This window comes from Pseudochaenichthys georgianus, chromosome 24 (genome assembly GCF_902827115.2).
Source record: "Pseudochaenichthys georgianus chromosome 24, fPseGeo1.2, whole genome shotgun sequence".
NCBI classification, from domain to species: domain Eukaryota; kingdom Metazoa; phylum Chordata; class Actinopteri; order Perciformes; family Channichthyidae; genus Pseudochaenichthys; species Pseudochaenichthys georgianus.
Window position 1 is genome coordinate 16,062,128 of NC_047526.1, and position 12,706 is coordinate 16,074,833.

Here is a 12,706-nt window from a genome sequence, read left to right on the forward strand (position 1 = left end):
AAAATAACCCAAACTTTGTAGTATAGCCTTCTTTTCTTGTGAAGTGTGGATGTTATATACAGATATTATCTAACGAAGTAGAAATAAAACAACATAAAAGCACCTCACTGTTCTAGTGTTCACACGTTTGATTCAAATTGTGTGTTTAGAGCTGTTCATGTAACTCCTGAAAGAAAGCAAAAATGGTGTATTTCCAATTGAATGGTCGTCATGCAGAGACATAAATATCTCACACAAAACAACATTAAACCAGCTCTGCTCAGTGTATCACAGACTGAAAACAAGGCTCCCGGTGGCATTAATCCTAACTTACATTTTGTTATAAGATTCAGTGGAAGGCGTCCTTGTTTGCAGTTGAACTCTCACCCATGATTCATGCCAGTAGCGTCTGGCAGCGCGCCACATTAATCGCCGGGGTAATGGGGAGACAGGCCTATTGACCAGTAGTCCAATAGGACAGAGGTGCAGGACATACAAATCAAAGCTGTCCAGCCTCATATTGACCAGACTGTCCCCAGGAAGCAAGATTCATTGTGTTTTGTGACGGGGGCTGAGGGAGAAAGTCACAGGGATTTGATTCAGCTCAGACCAAAATAAAGCTTGAATATGTATGAAAAGGGCAGGACTCCAATTGGTAGTTTAATCCATTTAGATAATCCCCCACAGTGTGTAAATAAATGTGGTGTCTGTGTTTCTACTTTCCAACTGAGTGCTTTTTCGCTCATGCATACTCTGTATATATTTACAGAGTGGAGGCTCAGTGGTGCATGGTAAGTGATGAAGTGCAGTGTTGACTTGTTGATGGTTTGGGAATAAATGTTCTCTTCTGTCTTTCTTGTCAGTCTCCGTTACGAACTGTCCAGTAGTGAAGAGAAATGTAATGTATAGGCCAGAGTTTACACACCGGTAATGCTCACAGCATCAGCAGACCTTCCCAGGAGTTGTAAATCAGATTATCGCGCCTGTATTTTGAAGTGTTTTGTGCATCAAGTATGCTGTACACTGCTTGCCCATTACATCTTCCGCTGTGTGACGGGAACAAGTGGTGAGCTGCCCCGTTACTGAATTGATCTTACAGTTGAAGCGCCATTCCTCATCTGTTTTTAGTAATAAGCTTTATTGGAAGCTGATACATCAAAAATAAATGAACTTCATTCACAGGAGCAGACCTCTCCTTCACAGCGGCTGTGTTTTTCAGATATTATCACTTCCATAAAGCAGGGAGGAATATTGTTTACTGTCTCTTTACGGTTCATTGTGGAAATAAAAAAAAAATAGAAAGAGGGCTGTGATGAATTGGCACTTTGCTGGACATTTTTTTACAAGCAATCAATGAAATGCAGTTTTAGGAATGAATTAGCTTCTACATGGGGAAGTGAATATATTGGCAGTACTCCATAAGCCTGATTCACCTAACACATGTTAACAACAGGTGCAAATAATAAAATGAATGAAGGCTGACTTCCATCTAGTAGCTCAAGGTCCTTGTGTTGTGAATGCTGGATCAATGCCACACAGCCATGGCTTACTGGTACACTTGAGTACTTGAAATGTTTTTAGTAACACCTGCGCTTTTCCTACAATCCATGTGCAGGTACTTTTTCCCTATTATAGAACTATTTATCTTTGTTTCATGCACCTGAGATTATACCTTGAAAAGATTTAAAAGGGTCACCTATCACATTTGAGCTTTATAGATATATATACAAATAACTTAAACTGGGATATGTCAATGAAATCAAGTGTTCTTGTGTTCATTCACTTAACATTTGCACACAGCACTGTGCGATAGAGTATGGTGAGTCTGACATTTTTTGCTAAGATGTATAGATACCAACCAACAACCACCAAAAACACAAACATTATTAGCCCCCTAACACATTGTTAAAGGGTTTATTTGTAATCTGGGAACTATAGTCATTTATTTACCAGCACAGTTCTTTGAGTAAAGGAGTGGGCAGTGACTGTCCCCTTGTGGGCAGAAAAGTGAACATCTTATTGGTGTTAGGGGCATCATGTATTGGGTCACAGGTTTCCAATGATTAGTCAAAATGTTTTTTTTTAAAGCTTAACAACTTGACAATTAGTCAATCTACCCCCCATATTCAAGCATGATTAATAATTATTAATTGGGAAAATGTCAGTAGAATAATCATAGCTTTTCTAATTGTAATAGTGCTGCAATTGACTCCTATTTTCATTATCGATGAATATGCCTAATATTTTTACTCGATTAATGGTTCAGTCAGTTATTGAAGAGCCAGCATCCTAGTTTCTCTCAGCCCAAGATAATGTTTACATTGATATAAAACAGAAAATAATAAAACATCTCTACTTGAAGAGCCTGAGAACTCTGTTTTCTATAGAAAATAAACGTCTATTTGCTTACATTCAAAATCACTTGACCGATTAATTAATGATTGATGACTCATCGTTGCAGCCCTAATTTTCAGTTACACCATTAATTTAGCAGTTAAGGTTCAGGTATACATTAGCTGGCTGCAATTGGCCAAAATACAACTAAATTCATTATTATAAAGCAGAAAGTGGAGGACCAGAATTATTTTAAAGTTGACCTGGTAACAGTAGAGCTCCCCCACACACACACACATACCCCGTTTCTGCATGAGAATAGCTGAATCATACTCTCTCTGTAAATCCACCTTTTCTCTGGTCAATTGGAGCGCGTGGGGTGCACGGACGCGTTATCGACCGGAGGATTTTGATTATTGGCAACATGTCACGCGCCTGTGATGCGACGAGACGCGGGAGCAGCCGGGGCGATACAATCACACTAGTAAGGCTTTATCATATTTTACTCTAAGGTGTTCGTTTTTCACATATAAACCGAACAGAAAATTGTAGAATTTCGCGTTTCAGCCTGGCATCATCCAGGGTTTTATTTTTTGATTCATTTCACGCTATAGTTGCTATTTTGTGTTGGCCTGTAGCGATAATAGCTGTTTATGATGCGATACGGACTAATATCGGTATTAATGTCCTGCGTATTTACCATTGCCTTTACCTTCTGTAGTGTCTATTTGGATTCCCTAATCTGAACCTAATTGTCGTTATTGAATTGTTAAAGGCTACACCAGGCGATCTAATGATCTACAGGAAATGTAATTGTGGACATTTAGTGTCCATCAATACAATTCAGAATTCATCAGTGTCTAATTTATGGTAGGTATTGATTATATATCAATTAGATAGATATATAGATATATATAACAGTTTATTATAAACAACCATAACGTATATGGTAACTGTAGAACAAATACAACAATACAGCATTCAATAGGCCACACAGCAAGCACTTATCCCACAAAAGAGTTAGATAAGTGTCTCTATGGGAGAGTCATTCAGTCTTTTTATGCATCAAACAGAGCAAAGCTTTAATTGCAGTCTGACAGATTTGACTCTTCCTTTCTCAGGTGACTTGCTGGATTTGGTGATCGGTGGTGCCTTTGGATGCTCATGGAGAACTGTAAACAAGATTGAGTCAACAAAGAAAGGACCTCTCAACCTGCTATTTAAAGGAAATAAGTCACTGGAGGCTGATCTTATGAGGACATTGGGTTTTTAACACAGCTGTGTGCTGTTCTGTAAGTATTATGAGACTTATTCTGGTAAAATGTACAGAATGTAACTATAAAGTATATTATATGTGTGGCCTGCAACACTTACTTCATCCAATTATGTGCCAATTCGTTTAAAAAAAAAATCTTCTATACCATATATATCATTTCTCAAAACCCAGAGGCCACAGCTGTAACACATGGTAAAATACAGTTCAATGAATTGTCATTATGAACTGTATCTTGGTATTGATGCAGCACTGCCACTCCCAAAACTAATTGTATTTTAAACTGGGCTCTACTTAACACACAATACATTATTTGACCTGCAAGTAAAGTTTTTGTTACATTTTTTGCACAAACAATATATATTTGCAAATTTGCAGTCCCTCAAATCAAATGTACACTATTTAAATGTCAGCAAATCACAAGTGAGACATGGCTAATCTATTCTCAAAATACACATTTACTTTTTACATTTGACTACATTTTCCAGTAGCTTCATTTCTAATATATCATTTAGCAGTGTATGTAATCTTAAGAATAAAATATATTGTTTCCGAATCATCATGAATCTTTTATGTCTAGAAGGGAAAAGTGTCACTCAGTCGATATCACAGCTTCCTACAACAAAATCCATTGTAAATCAAATCTGTTTCTGCTTTTCCTTTAATCCGTGCTGAAGAAAGGTCCAGGTGGGAAGCTACACCGCCCTGAGGCATAGCTATGGGCTGCGGGGGGAGCAGGACCGATGCTCTGGAGCCTCGGTACCTGGAGAGCTGGACCAAGGAGACAGAGTCCACGTGGCTGACCAGCACCGACACCGACATCCCCCTGTCCTCCATCCAGAGCATCCCCTCCGAAAACTCTGAGGCTGGCTTCGCATCGGAGAAAACAATCACCCCTGGTAAGGAGAAGGAATTAGAGTTGAGTGGTTGGATAACTGAATACTTAATTGGTCTCAAGACGGGGAAAAGGAATAATTTAACTGCTGAACAAAGGAATAATACATTTATAGTTGTATGAATAAGTGCTTTGTTAGGCTCCGACTGCAGAGTACACTGTGTAAAAAAACGTTGTTTTTACGGTAAAAACCTGGAAGCTTTGTTGCCAGAATAATGATGTAAAAAAGATGGTAAACTGTAAACAACTTTACAGAAACATGTGTATATTTTACAGTTTAAAACTGTTGTAATTTACATTTTAAATCTGTAATTTCAACAGTCCTTTTCTGCTGAATTAGCATGATCACGTTGCTATTAAACTGATTATTTCAGTAAGATTTACATGCAGTTGTTGTATATTGTACATTGAATCCCATTCAATTTTACAGAAACATACCAAACAAATAACACTGTTTAACTGTAAAAGCATCAGTGTAATGCGGTGTTTTACGGTGAAAGCAACATCTAAATACTGCAATTTAAATTTTCTGTAAAACGTATTTATTACAATTAAAATGCAGAAAAAACTGTTCTATGAATATCAATCTCAAATATATAGTATAAAACCGCCTGTAAGGATTATTGCTCAGTGGAAGAAAAAAAAAGTTTCCTATACATTAGTCAGATTGAAAGATTTAATTTAAACTACACTGCCTTCGTATATATGTTTGACTCTTACCAGAAATGTGAAGAATGTAATCCAGGGTAGGCAAGGCAAGGCAAGTTTATTTATAGAGCACTTTTCAACGCAAGGCAATTCAAAGTGCTTTACAAAACAAAACAAAAACAAAAAAAATGAAAGACATTAAGCATTAAAAAAGAAAATCTAATCAAATAAACATTAAGAAAAAATACATGGATACAAGTTACAGTGCAGTCTAAAATATAAATAGTTCAATTAAACATTACAAGAAAAAGTACATGGATAAAAGTTACAGTGCAGTTTAAGATATGAATAGTTCAAATAAAAGCAGCGACAAAAAGAAAAGTCTTCAGCCTGGAACACAGGGTACACAGATTAAGCACTTAAAATAAAAAATGCAAAGCTCGATAAACCTCAAGAGCCACTGTATTAAAAGTTGAACAAATTCCAACAAGAACTTGCCTTTCCAAGAATTTGTTATATATATATAATAGCAGTGATCAAAAACATCTGTCATTTCTCAACATACATATTGGTAAAACATACAAACTAAGGCTGCACAATAAACAAACAGCTCACATTGTCCAGGAAATTCAAGCTGAACAAAGTTAAGAGGTTACTTACATCACATCAAATGATTTATGGGAAATAATGTTTTTAAATATGTTAGTACTTTATATGTCTCATCTAGTGGGCACCTGTATAATATAATACTCGACTGTCACAGCCACAGACTGAGCTGTAAATTAGCCAAAATAAGGGATTGTCTTAGTTGAACACATGTTCATTGCTAAAGGAAGTGTGTACGTGATGAAGCTACAGTTGCAAAACACATGTGAGTGTGTGTCTAAGTGAGATAGGTGAAGAGGTAGGGTCAGCAGAGACCCTTCACTTCAGAAGCAAAAACCCAAGTGGAAAACAAAACACGTCAACATTTTTACACTCAACAGTAATGTCCTGAGCTTTTACATCCACATGAAGATTGTTTAAGCAACTTCACTTTGTAACAGCAAACCGCAAGAGTGGCTACAATGACCTTAAAAGAATAGTTTGACATTTTGAGAGTTACATATTGCATTTTTTAAAATTAGTTAAAAGAACATAAAAAAAAGGCACTTCAAATTTTAACTACGATTTAAACAATCAAACAAACTGTAACTTGGGTACATCGCCACATGCCATTGATCTTACTGTCCATATTCAGACATCACACCAGTCATGGTCCGAAAGTTCCTGTATCAAGGTGAGGACTCTCGGGTTCACCTGAAGACGGGATGCGCGTGTCTTCTCCACTTTGGTGCCCTTCTCTGGGTTGATGGAGAAAAAACACCTTAAAATAAAAATACAAACAAACAACAGAATTAATAATAAAATAGCTTGCCTAACAACAAAAAACTTCACATCAATCTTATTATTTTGAAGCCAAAATGACAATTATCTTAACCCCCAATTCACTGAAGCAGTTGCTTTAGATTTGTTGCAGTTTAATAAAAGAAATTGTTGGATAAAGCCAATTCTAAAAAACACATACCTCTGGACAAACTCCAGGGTGGATGCCAGCTCTGACGGGTAGGCGATGTTGAAGCAATAATAGCTCCCAAACATCATGGACAGGGCAGAAACCAAGGAGGGCATGTTGTCCTGTACTATGTTTCGATCCACACTCAGCATGAATCGCCTTTAAGAATAGCATGATCGTCCTAAAAAAGAAGAAAAACACAATTCAAACTAAATTAAAACAAGACTTGTCTTCCTGAAACATTTCACAAAACTATTTTAGCACACATGTTATTACATTTTAAGGTCTGTTAAATTGCTCACCATCAATACAAAAATGTATGTATGTGCATTTGCAGGTTAAGGGGAGATAAATGTAATGTCAATTTGACTTGCTTTTAGGGTATAGTTCATATTGTTTGAAGGGGGGTTGTAGAGTTTGGAGAAACAGAGAGGAGAACCAGCAGACATCTAAGCAATGCACTGCTGTGGACATACACTGAACAAAAATATAAATGCAACACTTTTGTTTTTGCTCCCATTTTTCATGAGATGAACTCAAAGATCTAAAACATTTTCTATATACACAAAATAACTATTTCTCTCAAATATTGCGGCCCCAGAATCCAAACGCCAGCTGTTTTATGGATTCTCATTTAATATCCACGAATATCTCAGTACTGGGTTATTTCCAATTTCAAAATAAACATAGTATTAAACAAATAGAAATAAGAAGTAAGTATATTATAGTATAATCAAGAATGAAAAAATATATAAAAAACATGATTTTAACACTGTCATGTTGTAATTTTAACTGTATTGTATTGTTTTATGTATTACAGTTTTTCTGTGTTCAAACCACAGTAATCTGTAAATTATACAATGAAATATCATTATTTTAACATAATTCTTAATGTGAATTTAACAGTTTTGTTTGGTTCAGTACTTTACGAAATATTACTGTAAATTAAACACTGCTTCATTGTTTCTCTATTTACAGTTTTTTGATGTCGTGATTTTACAGCTTTTCCCTGTTAATTTCACGGACTTTTTTTACAGTGTATGGTATATGTGAAATTCCAATTCTATGTTTCTGTTTAATTGTGAATATGTTCGTTAAAATAAGCAGTGTTTTTTATTTACTTGGGCTGAAAATGTGCTTGTGTTTGTTCCTTTATTTACACCAGGCTAGGAGAGCTCGTGCTTATGCTGTAAGTAACATTATTATGAATGAGTGGGCTTCCTAACACTCTAAACATCAAAGTGAAGTGTGACACTCTCTGTAAGGAAAATCCTGTGTGTGTTTTCCTTTTGACGTCAAACATTTTCAGAGGTTTTTCACGGCTTTTACAAACAACAAGCCATTGTGCACACAGCAAATTGAAAAAGGAAATTGAAAAACTGTTGCAATGCCTCTCATGCTGTAGCTCAGGGTTATGTACGGCCCAAGGATGTGCAGCAAACCATTTTTTTAGTTGGTCACCATATACAGCTCAGAAACAAATGCATCCCACTACCATTCTGCCATTGTTCTTCTTCTTGTTATGCACTAAATTGCGGGTGCGCTTTATTTGAAGCCGGGAGGAAATTAATCAGTAAATGCACGTAATAGGCAACATCAAAAGCCACGGTCCTGAGACAGGACTTGGCTCTCATGGCAACAGATACAGCTGCTGTTGAATGAAGGCCGAGGAGCCTTGATGTTATTGTGAAGGCAATTCAGTTAAGGTCTACTCAGAGGAGATAAAACAGAAACACAATCGGCCAAATGAATCAGCAACTATCAACCACAAAGCTTGTATTAAACAGTTGTGAGACTATAATGTAAAATAAATGTACATCTGTAGTATGTAGTGGTTATCTTTAACATTAACCGTGCATTTTCTTTAAAAAGTCTTTGTTCTGTCTTTGGTGAGTCCCTACAAAGCCTGAATATTTACTGTATGTTCACACATTGCTGAGGAAGGTGAACATCCGTAAAATACCGTCATCCAGATGATTTAACTCCCACTTGACATGCACACCAAATACCGCTCCAGAGTGATATTCCGAGTGTTTCCATTATTCATGACACTTCACACACTGTAGTTCAGAGGTGGCAGTAATGCACCTGTAAGCCATCAGAAAGCTCAGACCTGTGACTAATGCAGTGCCATTTACAAATAACACACTTCTACACTACAGGAATCATAATCAGTGGGATACCATAATAGTTATATTGGCATGGCTGGTTATTTTGAATGGGAAAAAACCTGTGATGTGCTGAAAAGCTGAGAAAGGGGATTCCAGATTTGTAAATAGCAATTATCATGGAGCAGAATCCCCTGTCTATAGAGATCCAGTAACACTTTATTCGCTTTATTATCTATTTCATGTACAAAAATGCTACTGTTTAAGCTCTTGAATTACTTCTTATTTTAGCATGTCAAATAATATAGGAAAATAAAACTCCCTTTTGCTATTCCCTTATGAGTCTTTCATCCCTATTCTTTATATCATTTCTTGAAAACCTATTAGAAGTCAATATAATTCATGTTTTATACATTTTGTTTATGGTATTCATGCTATTAAATGTATGTTTTCAAGTAAAATATTTGTGTTACCCGAGTATCTCACACCTATGAATTAAGGACCTTGTCATGTGTACTTTTGTTAAACATGTGTAATCCCATCAGGTAACAGGAACCCCAGTATGAGGGTTACTGATTAACTCACATATCCTGGATTGTAAAGCAAGCTGAGGTTTTGTTTTCTTGTAGTTCCAGATTTCTTCGAGGAAGGCTTCCCTCTTCCTGCTCAGGTGTACCTGAAGGTCTGCTCGCCCGTGTCTGAAGCCAGTCTGAGCGACGAGAAGCCGGGCAGCCCCCCTGCTCTAATGAGCTCTCCCCCCAAAGAGGCGGTGATACTGTCATCTGGAACCACAGTGCAGCGCAGAAGTGTGCTACACACTGAGGAGATTGTAAGACTCTCCCCACATTTAGAATATGTCACAGCACTTAATATGTATCCATTTCTCGGGTATGAGTATTGCATTGTGTGAATCAAACCATTAACTTTTACCAATGTATGTCCTGCTCATTGCTGGAGCTGAAACAATAAGTGATCAAATTAATAACTAGATTGTCAGAAAGGTAAGCAGCAATCTAGTATATTTTAAAGGAAACATTTCCTGGTTCCAGCTTCTCAAATATGGACATGTTGATGCTTCTCTTGATCAAGCCAGATTAATTGATACATATTTTACACAAGTTAACTTAACAGTAGCTTAGTAACATTGTCAGAATGTTGGCACCTGTCTGTGCTAAATACAGTTGGACAAAAATGTATTTAGTCAGCCACCAATTGTGCAAGTTCTCCCACTTAAAAAGATGAGAGAGGCCTGTAATTTTCATCCTATGTATACCTGAACTATGAGACACAAAATGAGAGAAAAAAAATTCCAGAAAATCATATTGTCTGATTTTTAAAGAATTTATTTGCAAATTATGGTGGAAAATAAGTATTTGGTCAATAACAAAAGTTCATCTCAATACTTTGTTATATACCCTTTGTTGGCAATGACAGAGGTCAAACTTTTTCTGTAAGTCTTCACAAGGTTTTCACACACTGTTGCTGGTATTTTGGCCCATTCCTCCATGCAGATCTCCTCTAGAGCAGTGATGTTTTGGGGCTGTCACTGGGCAACACGGACTTTCAACTCCCTCCAAAGATTTTCTATGAGGTTGAGATCTGGAGACTGGCTAGGCCACTCCAGGACCTTGAAATGCTTCTTACGAAGCCACTCCTTTGTTGCCCGGGCGGTGTGTTTGGGATCATTGTCATGCTGAAAGACCCAGCCACGTTTCATCTTCAATGCCCTTGCTGATGGAAGGAGGTTGTCACTCAAAATCTCACGATACATGGCCCCATTCATTCTTTCCTTTACACGGATCAGTCGTCCTGGTCCCTTTGCAGAAAAACAGCCCCAAAGCATGATGTTTCCACCCCCATGTTTCACAGTAGGTATGGTGTTCTTTGGATGCAACTCAGCATTCTTTCTCCTCCAAACACATCAAGTTGAGTTTTTACCAAAAAGTTCTATTTTGGTTTCATCTGACCATATGATATTCTCCCAATCCTCTTCTGGATCATCTAAATGCTCTCTAGCAAACTTCAGACGGGCCTGGACATGTACTGGCTTAAGAAGGGGGACACGTCTGGCGCTGCAGGATTTGAGTCCCTGGCGGCGTAGTGTGTTACTGATGGTAGCCTTTGTTACTTTGGTCCCAGCTCTCTGCAGGTCATTGACTAGGTCCCCCCGTGTGGTTCTGGGATTTTTGCTCACCGTTCTTGTGATCATTTTGACCCCACGGGGTGAGATCTTGCATGGAGCCCCAGATCGAGGGAGATTATCAGTGGTCTTGTATGTCTTCCATTTTCTAATAAATGCTCCCACAGTTGATTTCTTAACACCAAGCTGCTTACCTATTGCAGATTCAGTCTTCCCTGCCTGATACAGGTCTACAATTTTGTTTCTGGTGTCCTTTGACAGTTCTTTGGTCTTGGCCATAGTGGAGTTTGGAGTGTGACTGTTTGAGGTTGTGGACAGGTGTCTTTTATACTGATAACGAGTTCAAACAAGTGCCATTAATACAGTTAACGAGTGGAGGACAGAGGAGGCTCTTAAAGAAGAAGTTACAGGTCTGTGAGAGCCAGCAATCTTATTTGTTTGTAGGTGACCAAATACTTATTTTACCGAGGAATTTACCAATTAATTCATTAAAAATCCTACAACGTCATTTCCTGGATTCTTTCCCCCCCCCCCATTCTGTCTCTCATAGTTGAAGTGTACCTAGGATGAAAATTACAGGCCTCTCATCTTTTTAAGTGGGAGAACTTGCACAATTGGTGGCTGACTAAATACTTTTTTGCCCCACTAGTCCATAAATGATCAGTTAATCAATTTAATTAAACGTATATATAAACAAAAAGATGTGTAGCTCTCATGCCACCATCTGCAATCTAAACACATGCACAATCTTTACAACAAAGTTGGTATACATTTTTAATATCCCATGTTCCTCCTTCCTTCATCATCATCAGACTAAATGGCAGGACAATCGGATGTCGACCAAGCAGGTGACCATCACAGTGACGCAGAGCATCCATCAGGTGGACAAGAACGGGAAGGTGAAGAAGTCCCTCACCACCTACGAGGTTATGAAACCCTCGGAAAACCTCAAACAGGTGAACACAGAAAACACCTGAGAGCAGGGGACACTGGAAGAAGCTGAACTAAAAGAGATGACAAAGTGAACTGATGGAGTCTTTGTTTCAAATCTGACGGCTGATGGAAGCGCAGGAGGGATGAGACTCTGAGCTGTACAATATAGCTAGTCCTGACAACATGGCGGATTTTCTTCTTTAAAAGTATACACTGTATAATGTTATGCTATGATGCCTGTTACTACATTGACATGATAAACTGTAGATTAGTCATAGAAAATACAAAACATGACAGTACATACAGTATCAGACCTGAACAACATACGAGGACAGGAAATAGTTTTTGGGCAAATGTTGAATTTCTTAAGTGAACTACAATCTAAAACGCGTTCTCATCCACATGTTAGGAGTCTTTGAGGATAGATGCGTTGAATCAAATATAATTTGTAATCGTTTATCCCAACATATATGAATACAACATGTAGTTGCTGCTGTGCTACGATCTGTAGGGCTCAGGAAAATGATTGTGATGATTGCACTATTTACAGTGAAGCTTGGACGGGAGTTAGTGCCGACGGTGTGGAACATTGTCCTCTACGTTGTGTCGGTTTTTACAGAAAGGTGTTGCATTTTCTTATATAGTAATTTCTTGTTTAATAAATTAAACGAAAACATTTATGGTCCTTCATTTATACGACTTATAAGCTTTCTATAGTCAAGGAAAGTACAAAGACTAGGGATAAGCATATTGGCACTTGACACATGCACGTTTAGGGATGGTCACATAATCAATTTTATACAGAGTATGTAGGATTGAAGCATCTTTTCTGGCAGATGGC

General features: G+C 37.7%; 1 protein-coding gene across 4 annotated transcripts in view; it reads left to right on the forward strand.

Annotated features, from left to right (window-relative positions):
- The window catches only part of baalcb (BAALC binder of MAP3K1 and KLF4 b), a 110,088-nt gene extending 98,174 nt beyond the window's left edge, over positions 1-11,914 (forward strand). For 2 of the 4 annotated variants that reach the window (XM_034075339.2, XM_034075338.2), the window contains exons 3-6: positions 3,435-3,605; positions 4,264-4,485; positions 9,422-9,621; positions 11,745-11,914. In XM_034075339.2, the coding sequence (XP_033931230.1) occupies positions 4,305-4,485; positions 9,422-9,621; positions 11,745-11,909 (546 nt within the window). In that variant the 5' untranslated portion in view covers positions 3,435-3,605; positions 4,264-4,304 and the 3' untranslated portion in view covers positions 11,910-11,914. Of the gene's footprint in view, positions 1-2,623; positions 2,798-3,434; positions 3,606-4,263; positions 4,486-9,421; positions 9,622-11,744 lie in introns of those variants that run through there. The other 2 variants (XM_034075337.2, XM_034075340.2) reach the window with 2 other exon arrangements.
- Positions 11,915-12,706: the final 792 nt, after the last annotated feature.